We start from the raw sequence: 25,052 nt of genomic DNA on the forward strand, positions 1-25,052 counted from the left end.
CATAACCCTCAACAATAATCATTGCCAAATTTTTCATCACCATAAACAGACACTGCTTCCTAAACAATGACTTTCCTTTCACACTCCCTGTCACCCCTGGCAACCATTAATAACACTTTAATCTTTTGCCTGTTCTGGTTATTTCACAGTGAAATCATACAGTAATCTTTTTGTGATTGACTTATTTCACTCAGCATAATGTTTTCAAAGTTCATCCATGTTGTAGCATGTATCAGGACTTCATTTCTGTTTATGGATGAGTAATATTCCAAGGTATGGATATGTCACATTTTGTTTATCCATTCATCTGTTTATGGACATGTAGGTTGTTTCCATCTTTTGGCAATTGTGAATAGGACTGCAAAGAACATTTGGGCTGGGTTCTCTGGAGAAGCAAAATCAGAAAAGCATATATAGAGAGAGATTTATATCAAAGAAATGGCTCACATGGTTGTAGAGGCTGGAACACCCCAAGTCCGTGAGTCAGGATAAAGACTCCTGCTGATTCATGTTGGCACAGGGGCTGGTGAACCCAAGATCGACAGGTCAGAGAGCAGGGGTCTTCTTGCTCACAGGCTGCAAAGATTGATGAATCCCAAGATCGGCAGGCAAGACTGCAGGTAAGCTGCTAGCTCAAGTCCCAAGAACCAGAGGTCAGACGAACAGGAGCCAGCCATAGGATCCAGTGCGAGCAAAAAGCCCCCGAGCCCTGCCAGAATGTCTGCTTATATTCGATGCAGGCTATATGCCCAAGGAAACTCCCTTTCAACTGATTGGCTACTCACAACAGATCCCATCATGGGGGTGATCACACACCAAATCTCAACAGGGAAGTGATCACAACGTTATACAACTGCCAAAACACTGAGAATCATGGCCCAGCCAACTTGATACACAATCTTAACCATCACAACATTGGTGTACATTTGTCCGTTTTCGTTTCTGCTTTGAAGTCTCTTGGATATATGTGAATGGGTAGCGTCTTAAAGCATAGCAGATGTATGGATTGAATTTGTCCCTTGAAAATGTGTTGTAAATCCTAACCCCTATACCCGTATAATGGAGCCCTAGTGGCACAGTAGTTAAGCGCTGGGCTGCTAACCAAAAGGTTGGCAGTTCGAATTCACCAGCCACTCCTTGGAAACCTTATGGGGCAGTTCTACTCTGTCCTATAGGGTTGCTATGAATCGGAATTGACTTGTCAGCAATGGCTTTGGCTTGGTTTTTTTATACCTGTGTAATATGGTTTTCTTTATTAATTAGTCCGTGTTAGTATAGAGTGTGTTTTGAGTCAATCACTTTCAAAAATAAAAGAGCAGATTAGCCTTGAAAACCCTATGGCACAGTTCTCTGCATACATGAAGTCGCTATGAGTGGAAATTGACTCAACAGCAACTAACAACAGAGAAGTCAAGCCTTTAGATGACTGCAGCCCCTGCCCATATCCTGACTGCAACCACCTGGGAGACCCAGAGCCAGAATCGTCAACTAATCCACCTCCAAAGTCCTGAGCCACAGAAATTGTGAGGTAAATGTTTGTGGTTTTAAGCCACTAAATTTTGGAATAATATGTTACACAGCAATAGCTAACTAAAACAGGAAACAAGTTATGGAAGGCCATGACTATTGAGTTGGCAGCAGCAGCTGCCACCTTCAGACTGGAAACAGGATTTACAAAATAACTTGTTTTACACTGAGATTTTTGAATTTATGTTCTTGTCAGGGATTGCTTTGTAATAGCCATTCTCATGCTTTTCCTTTTCTGGTTTTGGTGTCAAATTTATCATTCACTAATAAACTGAGTTGAGAAACGTTCCTCCTTTTTTAATTTCTAGCGGAGTTTAATATTGGTATTATCTGTTGTTTATTTGGTGGGACTCATCTGTAAAATCAACAGGGCCCAAGGTTTTCTTTGTGGGAATATTTTAAACTACCGATGTCTTCATTGGCTATTCACATTTTGTTTTTTCTTCAATCTGTTTTACAGTTTATATTTTTCCAGGAATTGCTCCATTTAATTTCTTTCTACTCATAAAATTAGACTATACTGTAATATTCTTTCGAAATTCAGATTCAATCACTAGATTATGGTGTTACATTGTACAACGGATTGCGATTGAACTTGAAAGCAAATTCAGTTTAATTTAAACAAGAGCCGCAGGCTGTCCTGTATTATACAAGAAAGGATAAGATGAAGAATTTGTCGTCAATGATCTTCCGCCTTTGACATAACGCTACCGACTTTTAAGTGTGCGAATGACGGCAGCGCGCCACTTCCCTCTTACGAAGCTTACCGGGACTTTCTTAGTGAGCGATCAGTCACCGAATCCCTACGCGAACGAGCAGCCCCGCCCCTACACTATGGCGTCGCCTCTTGGGCCCCGCGGCGCGGCGCCGGGACCGCCCATGTGCGCAGGCGCAGATGGGGAACCGGCGTCCTCTCCTCAGGCAGTGCGCTGGACGCCCTCGGCACGGCTTTGGACGACTACGGCGTCGGAAGTGACGCGCGCGCGGGGGCCTGGGCCGCCTTCCTCGCCTGCTGGGTAGTCTGGTTTGAGCAGGGTAGTCGGTTTTGAGGAAGGTTCGTAGCCAACGGCTCCTAGGCCGGCTGCTGCCGCCGCCTGCACCGCCCCCTACACTACGCAGTCGAGAGAAAATGGTGGGTCGGAACAGCGCCATCGCCGCCGGTGTATGCGGGGCCCTTTTCATCGGGTACTGCATTTACTTCGACCGCAAGAGACGGAGTGACCCCAATTTCAAGAACAGGCTGCGAGAGCGTGAGTGGGTCCCCTCGCCCTGGGCTTGGTGCCTCCATCCGTCTCACATCCTCCCTTTGCGGCCGCCGCGACTGCGGCTGTTCTGCCGAGAACCGGCCCTCCGCGTGGTGAGGTCGGGCCTGGCACCCTTGGCGTGCGTCTGGGAAGGCCGCGACCGAGCGGGACCGGGGAAGGCGATGGCGCGAATTCCAGCGCTTGTCTGGCCCTTGTGCCGTTTTCGGTTCCCTCCATTTTGTAGGAACGATTTTTCCCATTTTGTTTTACCCCCAAACACCGTGTAAACGCAGTCTGGCTTGCATTATAATTTTTCTCTTTCTTGCCTTTTTTTTTTTTTTTTAGTCTCTATTCTTAACTCGAAACTTGTGATTTTGTGTTTTACGAATTTTAGCCTGAGACTAAATTTGCAAATCCGGTGCGGTATCATTGTAGCATTCTTAAACCCTCTTGGTAGCTTCGCTGTAAATGCTTCCAAGATAATAAGTGAATGCTACAAAAATTGCAGGAGAGTCCAAAGGGCTGCGCCTCTCCTGTGGCTCAGTCTTATTTCATACCTGCGACATCTTTTAAGATAGGTTAGATTTGTAAGAGGGAAATAGGGTCACCAAAACCATTGTGATCTGCTTTGAATTTCGAAGGCATCTTCATTTGCAACAATATATAAGAGCAAATTTGTTGCAATAAGAAGTTTTTTTGTAACTTGAGACAACTAAGTGGCTCAGCCAAAACAGTTTCTGAAGTTGAAATTGAAAATATAAGTTATTAAAGTTTGGAAAATGCAAAGAGCTGATTATGCTATTTCGTACTTTAATTACTGTTTAACAAGGCATTTCAAGCACTCAGTAGCGACACGTGGTTAGTAGCGTCCCTTATTGGACTATGCTGATCTTACATCATCTACAATGTGACATCAGTTCTCCTAGCTCTGTGTTTTAGGAGGAGAGGGATATAGGGATACTGTATTTTATTTATGATTCCGTAGACTAATGGAAAGAATGCTGTTTTGGATTCAGACCCTGGGTTTCCAGGCCTGAGTTGGCCACTGATTAGCAGCATAGTCTTGGGTTTTCTGAACATTAATTTTCTTGGCTCTAAAATTAGGTAATGCCACCTGACTCTTGTTACTTTTGTGAATATTAAATAAGATGTTTGAAGTGCCCCACCACAATTGCTGATAGGGAACGCCCCTCTGTAAACGTGTGTTGTAAGTGTACCTACTAGAATTTAGCCCCACTCCTACCACCCCCCTACCCCCAGCTTCAAAAATAGTTGAAGTGGAGGAGTATGCATAGCTCTTAAGACTGTATTAACTTTACAACTTTGGAAACACTGGAATACTATTGCTGAAAACCTTGAGAAAACTTTATTTTTTGGTTGAAGAAACCGTAAAAGCTATCCTATCATTTTAGACAGATTGAGAAATGTTATTTTCACAATTCTTTTTCTGTCATCCTCAATCCATAATTTTATTTTTCTAGCTTTAGCAGTAGCCTAATGATCAAGTGCTCAGGGTTGACTGACCAGCTGAGTGGGCAAATGACTGTACCTCTTCAAGTTTTAGTTTCCTTTTATAAATGGTATAATGTAGAGTTAGTGAAGTCTATGGCACATGGTGATTGATGAATGGTAGACACTGCTTATAAATATAATGTTTTATATTTACTTTCTTTAGCAAGAAAAACTTTCATTCAGAATAATTTTACGGTCTGTTTAATGACCTTTAGGTCATTGCATGATAGGCTTATTTTAAGAACTTGAGTATTTTGCATTTGTAGAATGAAATTTATTTCAGTTTAGTTAATTTTGACTTTTTCTAGTTAAATTTCCAATAGAATATTTAACATCAGGGGAAGTTTCTCAAATCTGTCATTTTAGTTAGCTTTTCTGATAAAATTTTTTTTTTTTTTTAAGAAAAGTCTGAAATAAGATTTAGGGTTAGACCTAGGATTTTAATTTATTTATACGTTTTTTGTCATTCATTAGCAAGAGCAGATGATAGCATTTAACCACCAGTTTTACATGTACAAAAGCGACTTACGGGTTACTGTACCTTGCCTAAGGTCACACTGTTGAAAGTGCAAGAGCTAGAATACAAACCACGCAGTCTCCAAAGGCTGTGCTCACACTATCAACACCCTTTCCCATGGGGTATACAATTAGATAGCAGTTCAAATACTGTTAGTTTCCTGTTATCGAAGGTTTGATTTAAGGGTTGATTAATTGATGATTAAGATTTTAAATAATAGCTCTCCTGAGATCTGTAGTATTGCTTGATTTCATATCAAATAAAATAACTTAGAGATTTTAGGCAGATTTTTTTTCACCCTTAACTAGCCAGCATTAGTTGAGTTAAAACTTTAGAAGTGTATTTCTGAGCACCGTCACCACCCCCCGCCCCACACTTTTTCCTCCCAAAGACATAAATTTTATTTTTAGAAAACTTTCTCAAGTGCTGATTTTCCATTGAAGAACATCAGATGGTTTTCAACATTCAGTAATGATAGAATCTGTTACATTTCAGGAATAAAACTCTGTAACAGCAGTGGCTTAATTCTTAGTTATGTCACATGTAGGTTGGAAGGATATACATGATTTACTTATTGTAATTACTCAGAGACCCAGCTGTCAGAACTGCCTCCATCTTGTAAATTGCTGATCCCAATGCCCCAGAAGGAAGGAGAAAGCTCCTGCCCAGAAATGTCCCATTGCCCACAGCTTGTTGACCAGAACTGGGGCCCTGACAAATCACAAGGACACCAGAGAGGCAGAGATCCTAAGAGTTCAGAATATTTTGGGATTATAAGGAATGACTACCACAGCAGCTAGACTTTTTTTAAAATTTAATTTCGATTTTGGTAGTGGTAAAATAAACTACAATGTATTTCTTGCAGGAAGAAAGAAACAGAAGCTTGCCAAGGAGAGAGCTGGGCTTTCCAAGGTAGTCTGTTTTTTGTTTAGATTGTATTAAATACTTTATAGAAACATTCTTTTAAATTCTGTTTCAAGTACACATTTTTGAGAAAGCTAGTTGATATCAGACGTTAATTTTCTATTGTAAATATGTGTTGTGTTTAGGAATAGTTAACTGAGTTTAATACTGATTTTCTGGTCCTTGATTAGTTCTCCTTTGTTGGCCACAACAAACAACTTATTATACAAGCAGTATTTAAGAGGCACTAAGATGATAGTTTCTAAAGATGTTTGCATCAAGAGGTTCAAACTTTTTCACTCAACCACTTAAAAATAATAAAATATAACATTTGATTTAATTGTTCCTTGTTTCAACTTATTTTAAAAGCACCACATGCTGTTCATTGCACGTCATAACAACACTATTCATAACCAATGACCCATAGTCCCACTGTCTTTACAGATTTTTACCTTGTTGTAGTATGGAATGTAGATATAAATCTTTTTGTTCATTTTTTTTTTTTCATAGATCCTGTGTTCATGATTATTTTTAATGACTACATAGGTTTATCTACTTCCTAAAAAATATTCTGTGACATGTGTAAGTAAATTAAGTAAGTAAATATTAATCACTGTACATAAGCTTTTCCGTTTTTTTGAAATTAGTTCCATTATCTGGATTCCCAGGAATTGGACTAATGGATCAGTAGTGGTTTTTTATTGTTAATTTAGATTTTACTGATATTTTGAATAGGTGATACACTCGCATGATTCCAAATAAAAAGGTGAAAAGGGTTAGAGTACACAGTCTCTGCCACCAGCGTCATGAAGTCACTGAGTTCCACTTTCCTGCAATACGTGGTAGTTTCTTAATATGTTGTTCCAGAGATATGCTGCATGTATTTAGATTATTTTTGTTCCATTTTTACCCAAATGGTGGCACACTTCTCTAAACAAGTAGTGGTGCTTTTTGAAGGAAGTTGGGCAAAGAAAAATTAAATCAGTAGATGTTATATTTTATAAGTTATTTTGAAGCAGTAATCAACACAGTTAATTAAGTGGACATGGTAATAGTAAAGTAGAAACTGAAAACGAACCTCTTTGTTCTAATATGCCAAAACTGCTTTTCTGAAATGTGTAAAATGTTCATTGTTTTTAGTAGTTCTTCCTTAAAGGTATAGGAAAATTGATTTATTATGGAGATGAGAGTTGGTGCATTTTTAGATTCAAGAAAATAATCAAGTTCTTGCTGTATGCTGGGATAGTCAATGAAAAATGCTTTCACTTTCAGAAATTGTATTTTTTTTTTCACCTACATTGGATAATAAGAGTGTGTATACTGTAACTCAAGAATGGAAAACTTACGTTAATAGAAGCCTAAGTTTTTAAGTAAAAATGGACTTTTTAACAGATTTTAAAAAGGCAAGCCATATATCTGGTGGCATTGTATATTACCATAATCATTCAGTCTGGTAATATACACACAGCAAAACAAAAACACAAATGTAAACATTTACATAAAGTTTCTTATAGTTATTTTTAATAGCAAAAAAATTAGAAGTAGTTCAAATGCTCAGCAAATAGGTAATGATTAAATAGTCATTATTTCAGTGGTATATTTTATTGCCATTTGAAAACAATTGATTTTTTAGATGCATGCAAAATCTATACAAAATAATATTGAGTCAGAAGAACAAATTGTTTACAGTTGTATAAAGTTTATAATGATAGCAGTAAAAAAAAATAGTATGTGAAGTGTGTTGTATGGTGGATATATTTGTATCCTTCAGTTTTCACTTTAGGTTTGCTTCAGATCTTTGTGAAAACTGTTTATGGAAATGCCAATAGCTTTTTTTCCCCTGGCAATCATTTGAATGTAGATACTAAATTTTAATCCTTGCAGATGTGGTTGAAGGGTAAAATAGTTTTATCAATCTTTTAATGAGCTATTCTTTTTTTTTTTTTAATTTTTGCATGAGTTTCTGAGTATTGGTTGTATTTCCTGGCATAATTTTGGTATCAGTTACTAAACATTGTATTTCCAATTATTAAATACTCTATTTCCAAACAGTTACCAGACCTTAAAGATGCTGAAGCAGTTCAGAAATTTTTCCTTGAAGAAATACAGCTTGGTGAAGAGTTACTAGCCCAAGGTAATAGTCATTAAAGATGAAGGAACTAGATGGAATTCTTTCCACTAATGTAAATTTATGATGATAAGGGGCTTTTCTTGTATAGTTTGGCTGTTTTTTTAAGAAGTTATTCTAAATATTTCATGACAGCTTTTTAGGCACTCAGTAATGTGGGATTATTTTATGTAAAATTGGTTCTAAAAGTAACTATTCTAAGTACATTATTATTGGCCATACTGTATTTTGAGTGAGTTTTAGGCTTACTTTCATAGATCATTTGATACGTAGGAAATAATAAGTAATTGTCGAAAATAAGGTTACTCCGTAGTTTAGAAAATATAGCCATGGTGTTGTTTTGACTCATTGACCCTATGAGACAGAGTAGAGCTGCCCATAGCGTTTTCTTGGCAGTAATCTTTATGGAAGCAGACTACCAGGTCTTTTCTCCTTGGAGCTGCTATGTGGGTTTGAACTTGCAGCCTTTTCGGTTAGCAGCTGAGTGCTTAACCGTTTGTACCACCAGGGCTCCTTATAACCGTAGTACAATATGTAAATAGTAACGGAGGCGGTATGAGCTAGGAATATCCTCCCTCGGCCCCCATCTTATCGTGTTTTCTGTATTTATAGTAAGGAATGGCTTCAACAATTATTAAACTTTTATATTTTGCATGAAATGTTAGATCTTGGAGGGACTTGAAAAATCGATTTCCTTTTAGTATAAATCTGAGAGGAGGTTAATTCACCTAATCAAGGTCACATGATGAGTTCATGACTGCTGATTTTAGAACCAAACAGTTACCTGATTCAGAGTTTAGGCCTTTTATTAGTTTGTGTCTCATTGATTCCATTACCAGTATTGAGACTTTTAAAAATTTCTGCTATGAAATTAAGTTCCTATTATCAGATTAATTGACTAATCTGAGAATTATAATGCAGTAATTTAGGGCCTTAAATGTATTTACAAATCTTTTTAGTGTAAATTAGCTTTTATCTTAAAAGTCTTTTTGAAGTAATTGCTATTATTAATAAAATAGATATCAAGTGTTAAGTTATTTTTCTTCCTGACACTTACTGCTAGTATTTTGATAGGGTTGAGCTGCTCACATGATTTGGGGCATTTGTCCTTTTTTTTTTTGTTTCTTTTGTGGGAAGAGTTTAAGGGTATAATGTGGTAGTTAACAGCTTTAATTTTTATTTTGTTTTTGAGAATATACATAGCAAAACATAACACCAGTTCAACAGTTACTACATGTACAATTTGTTGACACTGATTACATTCTTCGAGTTGTGCAGCCATTCTCACCTTCCTTTTCTGAGTTGTTCCTCCCTCATTAACGTAAACTCACTGGCCCCTAAGATTCCCGTCTAATCTTTTGAGTTGCTGTTGAAATTTGTTCCCATGTAGATAGTTCTTAAAAGAGCATAATGCTCAAGGCAGACATTTTTTACTAGTTAAGCTGAACTATTGTTTTAAGAAGACTTTGGAGGCTATTTTTTAAAAAAATTTTATTGTTGTACTTTAAGTGAAAGTTTACAATTCAAGTTAGTCACTCATAAAAAAATTTACACAGACATTGTTATGTGACCCTAATTGCTCTCCCTATACTGTGATAGCACACTCCTCCTTTCCACCCCTGATTCCCCATGTCCGTTCAACCAGCTTCTGACCCTCTCTCTTCAGGGGCTGTTTTGATTTAAGGTTTAAAGATCATCTCAGGGCAATAGTTTCAGGGGACAGCTTTACTTTTTATCTTACCTCCCCTCTCCCAATAAATAATTTATTGGTATAATTAGAATTTGCTCAATTAATTTCACCTAAAGACTTGCAGACGACCGAGTCCTTCCCTGTATTCAAGTTGCTAACAAACTAGGAAAGATTAAAAGTAAATAGGTGTGGTCTGAAAAGATTTTAAGTCATGAGCTACCTTCATAAAGCTCAGAATGCAACAGTTTTTTGTAGTATTCTTGATTTGTTTTAGAATAGGTCCTCCCATATCATTGATTGTTGAGTTAGTTTAGAATAAATCTGAATTGGTTTAATACTTGTGCTATCTATAAAGAAAAGTTGGATTAGGGAGGAAGTTTAGTAATATAAGCAGGGCCTCAGGAGTTAAGGAGCCTTTGCCTTACTAACTTGAAGCATGTTTCCTAATTATCCTAAGCCTCAATTTCTTCCAGTGTAAATGAGGATAATATTACTACCTAACTAAAGATTATTGTGAATATCATGTGAACCTATGTATATAAACTAAATGAATAATGTCTTGGCACCTGGCAAATATTTGTTAATGTTAGTAGTTACTAATATTGTTATAAGGATATCTTAGTTATCTAGTGCTGCTGTAGCAGAAATGCCACAAGTGGATGGCTTTTACAATCAGAAATTTATTCTCTTACAGTTTAGGAGGCTAGAAGTTCATACTCAGGGTGCCATCTCCCTGGGAAGGCTTTCTGTCTTTGTCGGTTCTGGGGAAAGGTCCCTGTGCTTCTTTCTTGTTGGCATGAGGTCCCTCTCCTCTCTGCTGGATTCTCTCTTTTGTATCTCAAAAGAGATTGACTCAAGCTAAAACCTAATCCTGTAGATTGAGCCTTGCATCATGAACGTAACTGCTTCTAATCCTGACTCATTAACATCATAGAGGTAAGATTTACAACACATAGGATAATTACATCAGATCACAAAATGGTGAACAACCACACAGTACTGGGAATCATGGCCTAGCCAAGTTGACACATGTGTTTTGAGGGGGACACACAATTGAATCCATAGCAGAGAATAAAATAAAGATTGAGGAGAACATGTTTAAGATATTGAATACATTTTTATATTAAGTTAATACTTCAAAAGCACTGTTACATAAACATGCGATATATAATGAAAAGCTTTTAGTAAGTAAAAAGAGCTTGTAAAAAACACACCTTAACAATATCAAGAGCTGTGAAGGGTCTGGGATTTTACCCTACATTTATGCTAACAAGTTTACCTGCCGCAGTTTCATGGATGCTGGCAGAAAGCACGATTCTTCGGGGTCAGAGACAAAGGGTACTGTTCTAGTGGTACGTATGAACAGGTCCACCTCATTTCCACATCAGTCGTCGTTTAGGTATTGGTATTATCACTCACAGCAATTGCAGTAGTCAGAGTGTCAGCATTTGCACTGGTTCCTCAAGCCTAGTTCCCATAGGTAACACCTGTACATGCAGTGGGTTGCTTTATGGAAGAGGTTGCCTGAATTAAGAGAATTTGAATCTTTTATAGTGGGCAGTAAGCATGCCTGCCCTTTGCTCTGGAGGGAGATGTTATAGTAGACAGTGAGCAAACGTACCCTTGCTCCAGAAGGAGACACAAGTATACTCCAAGGCTGTTCACTATACAAACATCTTTCAAAGGATGAAGGGCACATTAAGAGGATTTCTGTGTCCTATGCAGAAGAACACTTAATTTAAACCATACTTAATGGCACAAGATACATTTGTATAGGGAATTTAGGACAGTTCTTTGGAGTTTGGTTTAAAATGGGATATAACAGGATAAGAACCATGTGGCAGGTACTTAATATTTATTGAATTAAGTGAACCTTCCAAAATCAGCCGTTGAAAATCCTGTGGAGCACAGTTCTACCCGGACACACATGAGTTGAGATCAACTCGACGGCAGGTGCTGATAGTCCAAAACTGTAAACCTTAAGTAATGTTTTTGTCTTTCAAAAGTAATGTGTCTGTTGTAGGAAGTTTATAGATAAATAAATAAATCATACCACTCAGCTAATTACAAGCTCCTCCTTGCCACTTCACTAGTATCACCATTTTTTCTGTTAGCATCACTTAAAATTTTTTTTTCTTGTTCTTGTATGTGGTAACCTTGAAATAGCGCAGAAGGTTTGTTTAAAGTGAAAGTGGCTTTCCTTTCTACCTCAGTCCCCAGTCTTCCAGTTCTCTTACTGAAAAGTATATTCCATTGTTAGCAGTTTCCTACGTATTTTTTAAGAAATATTCTAAGTCTGTAAATGATAATACACTTGGACACTTCTACACCTTAGTTTCCCCCTCTCTTAAATGTGTATCAGTATATATCGGTACATATGATCTGACTCATTAGTAGGTGCATAGTTCGGGTATGTGGATGTACTATAGATTATTTCCAATTTTACTTGTATGTTTTTCATCAGCATCACTTGGAGATACAGTGAAGACTTCAGAGTTGAATATTTGACAAAGGGAAAGGTTTTTGAGTTATATGTAATTTATGTGACTCTTACAGGTGAATATGAGAAGGGTGTGGACCATTTGACAAATGCAATTGCTGTGTGTGGGCAGCCACAGCAGTTATTGCAAGTGTTACAGCAAACTCTTCCACCACCAGTGTTCCAGATGCTTCTCACTAAGCTGCCAACAATTAGTCAGGTAAGGAATTAAAAGGTTGTAAAATAAAACTATGTAAAGTCTGAGAAATTCTTGAAATTTTCTTTCCTACTAGCAAAACATCCAAATGACTGGGCATAAGATCTAATAATTGTGCCGTAGAAGTAGATCAGGAAGTATGTGTCTTAGTGTTAAGTCTTAGGCCTTAGTATTAAATCTCAAATTTCAGGTCATTCTCAGCTACTTCTAAAACAAACTTTCTTCTTACTCTTCTGGGACACTGTGTATTCTGTTAGGTGGCCTGGCAGAGGACAGAGGAGCCATGACGGCATAGCCTGGAAATTATGTCATTAATGAACATGGACTCCCTCTGACCCTGACTTGTCAAAAGGCTCCATGCCTCAGTTGCTGAGATGAGCTTGGAGTTAGTTAGACTACATCCCCAAATCATTGTTGAGTATGTATTGCAGATTAACCATTTATGTAAAAGATTGAGTTACTCAAAACTTCTGAGTTTTAAAATGCATTTTGTACATTCTGAATCCTTCCCATGAAACCCAAATCTACCTTTTGGAATAGCATCTCTATTTCTGCTGTTTATTTCCTCAGTTGGTTTGATTGAAAATTAGTAAGATGATGACATAGTTTTTGTAGAACTTTATGTTTGATAATTAGCAAGTTAATTCTTCAACCTGTCTTAACTACATTGGAAAAGGACTGGAAAGAAAATAGATGTCCCAGAGATTTGAGGGAAAGAGTTGGAAAAGCAAAAAGCAAGCAATCCTTTTTGTTTGGACTTTGTTGTTCCCAGTCTATATCAGAATCATCTGTTTAATAATATATGCTGTTTGAAAGACAACATAGTATAGTGCATGTGGAATGTTGACCTGAGGGTGATGTTTTTTAAAATATGGATGAGTTGAGGATGAAGCCTGAATTCCTCTCCATTAAAAATGACCTCCTTTACTAGTTAACTTGTCTCATGTTGTCTGGAAATGTTTTCAAAATGCTAATTTTGTAATACTATATTCATATTTTTCCATATGACTGAGCATTTCCAGGCCAAAAAGGAAAATGTTTGGAGCATAGAGTAATCATTAAAGCACAATCAGTATTCTTAATTTGCTTTGGAGTGAAAAGAGATCTTAATATTTTTAGTTTCAGTTAACATAATTGAATAACATGTAGCATGATGTTATATTATGCCTCCTTTATCTACTTGGATTTTGAAACAGAATTGACAGCAGCAGTATGATTAAAAATGTCCTAGATGATAACAACGTGTAAAGTGTTAAACGTTGAGATTAATGTCAGGATAGGTACCATATTTTTACACAAATAATGCACGTGTTAAAGTTTTTTGCCAACCATGCAACCCTGCACCACTCCCCTACCCCCCCGTACTGTTAAGCATGCTATGCCGTGTGTTCTATGTACGGGCATGTTATTTACTTATTTACATGGGCACGTCATTTACAAAAAATATATATAGTAAATATGAGCTAGATTTTAGTCTTCGAATACAGAGCATTTTGTGTCGAACTTAGAATCCTGATTGTTAAACTCTTGTGATACTTCGAGAAATTGAATTATTTTCTTTTTTTTTTTTTTTTCCCTTCAGAGAATTGTAAGTGCTCAGAGCTTGGCTGAAGATGATGTGGAATGAAAAACAAATGTCAACATAATAAAATGTCAATTAAAAATATTTTTAAAATTCTCAACTTGGAAGATGAGCCGCTCTAGGGGAATAAGGGCAAATATGCTTATTATGGACTGTGTACTACACTGATACCTACCAAAGTTAGTTTTTACTTTGTGTAGATTCATTTGTTTTATTTATATTTCCCAGTGAAAAGTGTATTTTGATAGCTTTTCATTTTATAAATAGACTGAGTTATCAGAATACCATGGATTTTGTTTATTCCTAAAACACAGTTAAGATGTACACATGACATTACCTGTGTTAAGAATACCTAGTGCTCAGTTTTGAAAGATAAGGGAAAAAGTAGATGCTGAAGAATACACGTTTTAAAAGCTAGTACATTTTATACATCAGAAATTTGAATGAAAATTGTGTTTATTAAAACTGAGCATAAAATTAAGAAAGCTTTTCCATTTAATCTCTTAAATATAAATAAGTGAGATGAGTTGCTGTGTTGTATTAACTTTACTCCCACCCCATGTATTTGTCTTGAGATGTTTAAATCAGTGAACGTAATATGTTCTGGTTATTTATCTCCCTGTACTTTAAATATATGTAGTTGCAAATATCCCTGGGAATTAGATCTGTGTACAACCCTAACCTAGCTGCGTGATCTTTGCTAACTCATATCTGCTCCCTTATTTATGAAATGAGGGAATCAATCCACTAATCTCTGAGGTGTCCCTTTCAGCTCCTAGTTTATGTGGTTCTGTTCAGCATCTTCACATCCACTCTCTGAGGAGTATGTTTTCTTGGATGAGTAGTCCTTGCATTTTTTGTACTCTACATTTTGCATGCTTGCCTGACTTTGTATTTCTGAATTGATCTTTTTATTTAAAAGTCCAACTATCATGTTGATTTTCACTGAAATCCGTTATGGTTCTGTGACTACTCTGTATATTAATCCGAAACTTACCCTTTAAGATAACTGGGATGATCTGCTTGTAAAAATATGTTTGTTCCCCTTCACTGTACCTCCTTAATCCTACTTCAGCTTGGTTCATTTCTCTTGGTGAATGTTGAGAGTAAGGTGTAACCTTGTGGCTGAAGACTTGAATGAAGCTAGTGGGATTTCTTATTCTCAAATGTTGGCTAGTTATCTGCAGTCACAGATTCAATTTCAGTACTGAGAATAAGGATCCTTGGTGCTTAGTGGCATCTGCTCGGCTAAGCATTTCACATTGTACAGATTGACTTTATTCTGTTTAAAAATCTCTGGACAGACCCCAAAGATTTTTCCTGTGTACTTTTTATTTTGGTTTACTTAAACTTTCTCAGAGTTTTTTTTTTTTTTTTTTTTTGTGGTGGTCGTGGTATAGTGGAAAGTTTGGAATATAGTTCTAAGTTCTGCCTCTAATTAGCCGCACAGCCTTGGGCAAGTCATGTTACATGCCTGAATTTACCTCTAGTTTTCTCACTTATAAAATTAGAACATCAGGCTAGATGACTTGAACACTTAAGGACTCTTACTTAAGTACCTTCCAGTTTGTGATTCTGAACCCTTAAATAGTGTGTTTTTGGGGAGAGATGACCAGTACAAACATGATGGTTAAATCAAATCAATGTATTGATGACTGATCAGTAGTTGATTTTGTAGCTGAGAAACTTCTGCCTTTCAACAGCCTGAGTATAGATAGGATAGAGGTGAAAAAAAGAGCAAGGGACAGACAACTTGGCAAGAAAAGAATGGGCCCAGAAAAACTAAGAACTGGTTGAAGGAAAGAAGGGTTAACTTAGTTTTGGGAGGGTAGAAAGAATTCATATATGCACTTGAGAGCTGTAGTGTAATACAAGCTTGGTATCACTTGGCTTTCTCAAAAACTAGATCAGCTTTGAAATGGCAGTGATAACTTTAGCTTCAAGTGACAGCTTTGTTACTTTAAAGGTACCATTTTTGAAAGCTGGCTGTGTTGGGTAAAAAATAAAACTGCTGTTTTTAACTCTTCCAGAAAAAATAATTGCTGAGTACTATCTGTTTCTTACCTGAAGTTTCACACCACCAGGTAGTGGTGGTGATGCTGACCAAATGGTCCTCAGTAGGTGGGCACAGAACAGCCCAAGATTTTAGTAATAAACTGGATGTTCACGTGTGCTGATGTTGCACATGTGTAAAACCTTTGGAAATGGAAAATATTTATTAGTGCATGTTGACATGCTTCTTTGGGCAAAGATCTGTTTGGTTCCATAATTTGTTCTTAAGGTGCAAGAGCATTTAAAACATAGGCTTTCCTGATGGTAGCAGTGCTGTTTTATTAATGGATAACTGTAGAATCTACGTTCACTCTAACTTACGTGAAGTGTATAAAACCTTGTGTAGTGTGCATAGTAGGGGTCAGTAAACACTTGATTCCTCTTTCACCTAAGTAAGTTTGACGTTTTGCCACCTATCTGCTTGCCTGCCTTTGTGACTTCGTTCAATCAGCCTGTGGACCAGAGTATTAATGAAATGTTACTGCAGAAGAGAGTTTGAGAAATTGGTATATCATGTGGACATGGTACAAAATTTTCTTCTTGTGATGTAAAAAATGCAGTTTTTATTATTGCTTGTGCCTCAGCTGTTTAAGTGATTATTAAAGGGCTTGGAGAAAATTTTGGCTTGTTGTATATTTGCTGAAGTGAATTCTAATGAATTTGATGACGTTAAAGCAGTGGTACCTAACTTTTCTAGGTTAGTATCCTTTTCAGAGTGTTGAGGGCTGTGAAACTTTTTCCCCAGGGAGATGCATATTTGCATTTGACTTCAGGGGGCTCACACATTCCAGGTTAAGAACCCCTGCTTTAGTGTTAATAGGTGACTGAGTCTCTAGTAGTGGTTCTCAAGCTTTAGCACATACCAGAATCCCCTGGAGGGCTTGTTAAAACACAGGTTTTTGGGCCCTACAGATGGCTGTGCCATAGATCTAGGGCAGTGCACAAGTAATGGCATTTCTAACAGGTTCCCAGATGCTGCTGCTGCTGCTGGTTTGGGGATCTCACTGAAAGTGAGACACAGCGAAGCTTAATGGTGATGTGAAAAAAGTGAATAGAGAATCCTCATGAGAGTACTAGCTGTGTTAAGGTCATAGATTATGTATTTCAGCACTGTAGAAATGAGATGTGTAATTAAAAAGCCCCTTATTGGTAGCAGCAGGTGGTGTTTGAGAATACCTGATACGTTTACATTATTGATAATAACCTGAAGCGTAAGGACCATTAATTGTCAGACTTGAAATTATGTTCAGGATAGTCTAGTTCACTTAAAGATTAAGGTATTTTATGAGATTTTTTCCCAGAAAAATAGCCCATCAGATAGACAAATCAGTTAAAGCAGAAATTAATTCCCTAAGTATCTTAGTTGTGTTTTGGTTTTTATTCCATATTTGTGCGTTTGGGTGAATGAAAATTAAAAATTTTTTTTTCCTTTTTTAGTTAGAAGTATTGTAGAGCACAGTGCATACATATTGTCCACCTTTTAAAGGCTACAGTTGCTTTCTGAAAACAGTCCAAAAGGCATTGTGGAAGGTTCTGAACCTTGTTTAATTCTCATTAACTACTGATAATGGGAGTCAAATACTTTGACATAGTCATGACAAAGAAGCTAGGAGTACCAGAGGGTAGAGGTGATGTTGAAGACGAAGGGAGAAAAATAGAGAGTAGACACTGGCAAAGCTGGAGCTAGATCTGAAAAGAGTGGTGGTACTGGTGTCCAGCAGTGTGATCTGAATATTCAGGAAAACCAACTAAATCCCACTGGCACTTCAATGAGACCCATGTGCCCCTCCCTTTCTTTTGTTGCTTGGGGAAGTAGACTGAATTGAACTGGCCTTTCAGTTTGTCCTTTGGGAGGTGGTTCTAAAACTAGAACCTGTTCCAGTTTACCCAGAGTAACTGAAAAGACTAATTCAGTAACAAGTGTAGAAACCCAACCCTGAACTACGTAAGGAAAATTGCAGCATTTGTTAGCTTTTTAGGACGAGGAGAGGATCTAGCCTTTAAGATTAGAACCAGGTTCTTCAGACAAGGACAACTGCCTCCATCTCTGCTTCTTCCAAAGGCTTTTCACAAACAGGCCTAAGGAAGCGGCTAGAGCTCTGGGCACTTGCAGCTCCAGGTCACATAAATGATGACAGTAGCACTGAGCTCTGTATTAAACTCATTTAATGCTCACAACGCTGTAAGGTAGTTTCTTTATAGGTGATGAAATGGAGGCACAGCTTAAGAAACCTGCCCAAAGTTGCATGGTAAGTGGTAGATTGAGGATTTTCATTTGGAAGTTTTAACTTGGAGGTGTACTTGATTACCAGTTTGACAGCTAGCATCAAGGAGTTGGGAGGACTTTTTTAAAAAAGAGTGGGGATACTTTTTACCAAAGAAGAGAGACATAATGGGCAAACAAACCAAAATGGCCATTATATAATTCCAGTTGCAGATAGAATGGATGCTTGCTTCTTGTGAGAATGCAAAGCTTGAGAAGTTGAAAACAACACTGAAGTCTTGGGTTGTATCTTTTAAAAATGAGGGCTTTTTTGTGTGTTCAGATCTGTAATTCTGCAGTTTACTATAAACATTTCTTCACTTCTTCCCATGAAGTAAAGTCAGTGCTTGAGGGTGTGCTGTGACTTTCTAATCTCCTGTCCCAGAGTGGACTAGATAAGCAAAACCAGAGTGAGTTGGGAAGGTTCAGTGGGAGAGCAGGTCAACTCTGGAGGGCTGGAATGAACTGCGGCTAGAGCCAGAGGCATGGGAGGTGGGGTTCAGAGAACGGAGGAGTGGGATCTTTGCTAGAACTTGTGCCTCCTTAGACTGGCGAAAGTGCACTGTTTTATCTAAAAATTCTTCGTAGTTTCTCCATCTTCCTGGATGATTTTATTTCTGTGGCTTCCGTGGGTGGCTATCTGTTGCAGATGACTCCCAAACTGAGTGGGAGGAGCCATACTAGGTGTTGCTCACTGCTGGCTCAGCATCATTTGGATGTCCACAGGCAGCTGGAATTAGCATACAGGATTGAATTCATTTTCCCTTGAACCTGTTTCTCCTGAGCCACCCCTTACCTGTCTGTCGTCTGCTCACTATATCCCATCAGCTTCCAAACCCTGTCCCTCACTGTGTCTCCAACCCATTCCACTGCTTCAGCCTCACTGCCACTGTGTAGAACAGTTTGCTTCAGTTACTGCACAGCTGCATCCATTCCAGTCTATTCCACTGCCTAAGCAATTGTTCTGAAACATCAAGTCCCTCTCTCGTATGGCATGCAGGGTCCTCATAATTTGACCTGATAAACTCCAGCCTCATTCCACAGATGTCCTACTTACCTCCCACACATGGAAACTCATACACACAAGATCTGGTCATACTGAATTCACTTCCCCCAAATGTGCCTTTTCCAGTGGCCGTCTTGTCTTAGGGCTTTGGCACGTGATGCACCCTATGCTGTGGGCACTTTGCTAATCGCACAGTATATCTGGGTGGACAAAAGAAGGCCATGCCTCACTGATTCTGCTCTCCAGTGTAGGTATTCTTCGTGAAGCTTTTCCTGGGGTAAGGTTAGGTGTCCCTTGTCAGAGATTCTGTAGAACCCTGGGATAGTCTTACTAAGGTCTAGTGTAGTTTTTTGGTGACTTAGTCTCTCAGTAGACTACCTCTGGAGCCCTGGTGGCACAGTAGTTAAGAGCTACAACTGCTAACCAAAAGGGCGGCAGTTCGAATCCACCAGCTGCTCCTTGGAAACTCTATGGGGCAGTTCTGTTTTGTCTTGCAGGACTGCCCATCTCTTAGGATGTATGTCTTACTGAACCTTTAATTGCCAGCATAAAGCATATTATAAGTGTTCAGTAAATACGTAATGAATGGAAGTCCAAATGGGCAGAATTGGGCTGGGAACTTTTTCACAGTAAAATTAGTATAAATGTTTATTTGGGATTACACATGCAGGATAACTGGAAGGGAAAAGTAAGTATATATAATGCATATAAAGTACATAATTATGCATTTTAAATATATATTTAAAAAGTGAGTTATTAGTCATTTGCTTAGAAATACACAAAGTCCAAGAATAGGAAAAGGAACATTATTTATTAGCCTTCTTCATATATTCCTTGATAGCCACTCTGGTAGCTAACAAAATGTCAACAAAGCAAACCTGGTAGCCATTGAAATAGCTTTTGTAAAGTTAAACAAGCCCCATAATTTCGAATCATTCTAAACTGTTAATCCTTTTCTTGAAAGCATTGTGGGGTGAATTTTGTGTCATATATTAATTAAGGCTGCTGTTCTGTGGACCAGGAACCCTGGTGGTACAGTCGTTAAGCGTGAGGCTGCTAACCAAAATGGTTCGGACCCATCAGCGGCTCTGCGGGAGGAAGATGTTGCAGTCTGCTTCCGTAGAGATTACAGCCTTGGAAACCCTATGGGGTGGTTCTATATGGTTGCTATGAGTCAGAATTGATGGCAACGGGCTTGGTATTCTGTGGACCAATTTATACTCTGCTTTTTTCAATCCCTTTGAAAGGACAATTGTTTTGTTCTGTTGTTTTTTTTAGCTTTCTTTTGAGCCAGATGAGCTATAGACACCAGTTGAGGTGGCACCTCTTACAGAACTTTGAAGACTTGGAATTTACTTTAACAGATGACTGCTTTCCAAATTCACATTTATATTCAGAAAAAGATGCTGGCTAACATGACCATGTCCTTACTGTTTGATGATGGAAGACAGGATTTTCCAAATCTTTAGCTCTCTAGATATTACATTAAACATCGCACAAGCTCAATTTAAATAATATTACTGAATAGAATAGTATAGGCATGACTGTAGTCTCAATAAGGGTTTTTTTTTTTTTTAAATAACATTGTGTTTATTGTGGTTTAGGTGATAATTTACAGAGCAAATTAATTTCCCATTCAAAAATTCATACACAGCTTGTTTAGTATAATGGTTGCTACCCGCTCAGTGTGTCAGTACTTTCCCCACTTCCTCGCTGGGGTCCCTGTTTCCATTCGCCCAGCTTTCCTGCCCTTGAGTGCTTTCTGAACTTTGCTTTCGGGCAAATGCTGCCCTTTTGGTCTCATATGGTTGATTCAATAAGAGATTTTGTGGTTTTAATTCTGGCTGTGATCACTGGCTGGCTGACCTTGGGTACTGAATGATTTAACCTTGGCTTCTTATCAGTAAAATGGAGAATAAATGAAATGATGTGCCACCGTTATTTGCCTGTGTGCTTTTTTCTCTGCTAGACCATGAGTTTCTTGACACGAAAGCTAGGTCTTATTTTTCTTTGGGTCTTGAGTATCTGCTCCGGCATGTCAGTAGGTAGATAGCAAGTATTTATTGAACTGAACTGAGGGAGGATGTGCAGCCTGCTAATTTGATCTGAGTTAAAATATCCTAGTCACTGACAAAATTAGGGGTGCTTGTCCTTTCTGGGCTGGGCTAGGCCTTACACAGATTCTTTTAGTTAAAGAGACAACAGAAGTTTCAGGACAGAGAGATCAGTCAAAGGGTTTTTACTACCCCTTTATTTTTTTTGATCAAAGACAGTACCAAGCAACATTCAGATATTTCCTTCACAGCTTCCAGCTCTGCTGAAGGTGAGATTTCTTCCTAAACCGTCTTGGACTCACAAGATTCCTTGCCTTTGAGGGTGGTCACAGATGTTTGTCCACCTCTGAGGTCCACACCAAACTTTGATGTGAGTGGGGAATGTGGAAAAGGAAGTGTTCTGATCCTTTTAGTAATTTTCCTTGTGGAGAAAGTATTGACCCATAGTCCTTTTACTGCATTTGGGCCAGTGATGGAGTATATTTCTCCTGATTTTCCAACAGAAACATAAAATGGCAAGCCAGTGTAATTTTGAAGCAGAGGGAATTTGCAGAGTTTACATGTTCTTTCTTTTGCCACACGTAACTTTTCTAAGAAAACATACAGATCTCAGTATACTTAAGGAAAATAAACCAAAAAAAAACCATTGCCATTGAGCGGATTCTGACTCATAGCAACACTATAGGACAGAGTATACCCTCCCCATAGGGTTTCCAAGGCTGTAACTCTTTATGGAAGCCGACTGCAACATGTTTCTCCTGCGCTCAAGGACAATAAACCAGAAAAAAACACAAACCCTTTGCCGTCAAGTCAATGCCCCGTAGGGTTTCCAGGGATTGGCTGGTGGATTCGAACTGCCAACCTTTTGGTTAGCAGCCGAGCTCTTAACCACTGCACCTCCAGGGCTCCTTTTAGGACAATAAACAAACACGTTGCCTTCGAGTTGATTGTGACTCATAGTGACCTTATAGGAAAGAGTAGAACTGCTCCATATGGTTTCCAAGGAGCAGCTGGTGGATTTGAACTGCTGAGCTTTTGGTTAGCAGCTGTAGCTCTTAACCACTGTGCCACCAGGTCAATAGACAATGGACAGTATTAATTCTACCTGTTTCATGAAAAAGGAAAAATCATTCTGTGGTGAAGCCCCTAGGTGATGGGGTTAACTGTCAAGAGGCATGGTGAAGTCGGGAAATGGGAAGGTTAGCAAACACGGGAAATCATCTCAGCAGCTGTAAGTCGCTCAGCCCCATCAGTTCCTAGTCTGGGATGTCCTGTAGGCTTCTGGCCTAGACAGTGGCCAGAGGATGTATGTGTAATGTCTTCTCTTTACTGTGTGTATCTCATACCCATCATACCTCCTGAGAGAGGCCTTAGAGTGTCCCTAGATTGGACAGAGACTTGCACAAAGACACTTCAGAGGCTGTTGACCTTGTGTTAGCCCATCCATGGAGGCCATGGGCTTGGTCAGATCAGTACTGTCTGGGCTTCATTCAACACCTTAAGGCAAGCCAGTCCTTTCATGCAGAAATAACTGCCTAAAGCTACTCTCCAAAGGAGGCTAATGGCTAGGAAGACACTTAGATCCTCAGGGTTTACTGTTCAGGGCTGACAACATTTCTTAGCCCTGATCCCTTGAAGAGACATTCAGAATAGTCTGGATTCCTAAGATTTTGCTTCAGACAAGTAAGTGGTAGCTGAAAGTAAATGATGTCTTTTGTTAGAGTTCTAATCTTACTGTGTTCTCTTTAAATACTGAGATTTGTAAATTTAAAAAATGAAAACCTGCATTTGTGTAATGTTTTTGCAGCTCTCAATGTTTTATCATTGAATTCTCAAAGCTAAGAGGAAGGTAAGATATTAATGGGACACTGAGGCACAGAACTGCGAAGTGGCTTGTTCTAAATCACTGAGCTAGTTAGTGATTAAAATGGATTAAGTCTCAGCTTCCTGGCTTGAACCTGAGCCATCTTACCACAGGTCATGGCATCTCACATGCTTTGAGGACAATAAGGTGAATAAATACCTTTATCTTAACAGTGTGCATGTAAGAAGACTTATTTGTTGGTTTCCTGCAATAAGGGGTAAGCTCTAGGGCAGCAACACTTTTTTTAAAAAATTGTTTTCTGCTGTGTTCCCAGTGCTTAGAACAGTGTCTGGCACAAGATGGGTACCTCAATAAATGCTGAATGAATTAGGTTCCAATGGCTCTCACCAACATGAAATACTTCTCAGTAAGGATTACATCTCAATTATACTTAATTCCTTCACTTGTCCCCAGCCACCCTCTCCAAATCAAAAATAAGCAATAGTGAATTAGATTAGCCTGTTACAGTGATTTCATATGTGATCAAAGATGATTCTAGGAAACTTCTAAGCCAGCCTCGCAAACATTAGCCCTAGAGCAACATTATGCCTGGAAGACTCCCATCATAAGTAGCATTTACTGTGGCCTGTTTAAAATAGTCTACGATTGAAAATTTTAGTTCATTCCATGTAGAAAAGCATTTGAGAGATGGTATCACACAGCTAAAGGTATAAAAACTCAGCCAGTCAGGAAAAAGCCACTCCCCTGACCAATTTTCACGAGTGTGGGTTGATTTTATGGTTAATAACATTGTTCTTCATTTGAAGAGATACAGCACCTGACTTGCCCTAACTAGGGCACACACCCAAGTGTTTCAGGGATGGGTTTGTCAACCACAGACTTCAAGCATCTGTAAGTGGTCACGTTTTGTGCAGTTGTTTGTTAGGGTGAAACACAGGAGTAGTAACAGGTGAGCTATGTAGGTGTATGTATGCCTCACCTGAAAATGGTTTAAACCTGCTAACTGGAGCACATGGAAATTAAGTTACTCTCCATTGCCTAGGGCTCTCGGCAACTGAGTTATTGGACACTGGACCAGCTTTTTGTCAAGTTGTATTTTTACAAAAATATATTCCTCTCTTTTCCCAACATCCCAATAATTTCTTCACTCCCATCTGCAAAGTTGTGGATCCCGGCTGCTCAGCAGAATCATCGGAATCATCTCTGTAAGGCTGCGGAAAAACGCTGGGTGACCTTAGGGGCGGAGGGTGGAGAGGGCAACCCGCGTCGTGTTCTATCCCCTCCTGTTCCAAAATATTGGGGTAGAGGGCGCTGGAACGTGATGGAACAAGTTTTGTGCGACGCGCGGGTGATGTGCAATATTCGTCCTGGACAGTTGAAGCACTTCCTTCGGGGTAGAACCAGAAGAGAAGGAAAGCGATGAGCGCCATCTAGTGGAGGCGTCTTCACCACTGGCCTCAGCGCTCCGTCGCGCGGGGTCCTCTACGCGGCCGGGTGGTCCTTCCGGGCCAGGCATCAAGACCCGCGAGCTGGCAACCTGGAGTCAACTGCTTGACGCCTCTGGACTTTGGAGACTCTCAGCGTCCCTCTCCATACTGAAATGTAATTCTGCAGAGAAGCCGCATAACTCCAGTGCTTCAAAGCAATACATATGTATGTATGACCTTATCTTTTATATTAAAGGCCGAGAATGAAACGTGTCCAAGGGTTTCTTGAACTCTTTAACTTCTAATTTTTTTTTATTGTACTTTAGATGCAGGTTTACAGAACAAATAGTTTCTCATTATTCTAAATTTTGTATAATCACCCTGCAAACATAGAGGGGCAGCTATGGTATGGTGGAAATGCACATCGTTTTTAGAATCAGAGAGACCTAGGGCTTGAGTCCCAGATTTGCCATTTACTGGGGAATTTAACTTTTTTGAGTTTCAGTTTGCCTTATATCCAAAGAAGGTGATAATATCTACTTATAAGGAGAATTAAACCTCCCACCACACCCACCTGTACCTGCGCTCATAACCTCTGCCTTTCCCTCATTACTGTGGACGAACTG

General features: G+C 38.8%; 1 protein-coding gene and 1 non-coding gene across 2 annotated transcripts; both read left to right on the forward strand.

Moving 5' to 3' along the window:
* The first annotated feature begins 2,524 nt into the window (after positions 1-2,524).
* Positions 2,525-21,061, forward strand: TOMM20 (translocase of outer mitochondrial membrane 20). The gene is made up of 5 exons (XM_004372807.3): positions 2,525-2,777; positions 5,666-5,712; positions 7,756-7,837; positions 12,078-12,220; positions 13,800-21,061. The coding sequence occupies exons 1-5, from the start codon at positions 2,657-2,659 to the stop codon at positions 13,842-13,844; spliced, it is 438 nt and encodes a 145-aa protein (XP_004372864.1). The 5' UTR covers positions 2,525-2,656; the 3' UTR covers positions 13,845-21,061.
* Positions 3,204-3,339, forward strand: LOC111819932 (small nucleolar RNA SNORA14). Its single transcript, XR_002823501.1, has one exon. It is a non-coding gene; the product is annotated as a small nucleolar RNA SNORA14 (small nucleolar RNA).
* Positions 21,062-25,052: the final 3,991 nt, after the last annotated feature.

Source organism: Trichechus manatus, unplaced genomic scaffold (assembly GCF_000243295.1).
Source record: "Trichechus manatus latirostris isolate Lorelei unplaced genomic scaffold, TriManLat1.0 scaffold00021, whole genome shotgun sequence".
In the NCBI taxonomy this organism is placed as follows: domain Eukaryota; kingdom Metazoa; phylum Chordata; class Mammalia; order Sirenia; family Trichechidae; genus Trichechus; species Trichechus manatus.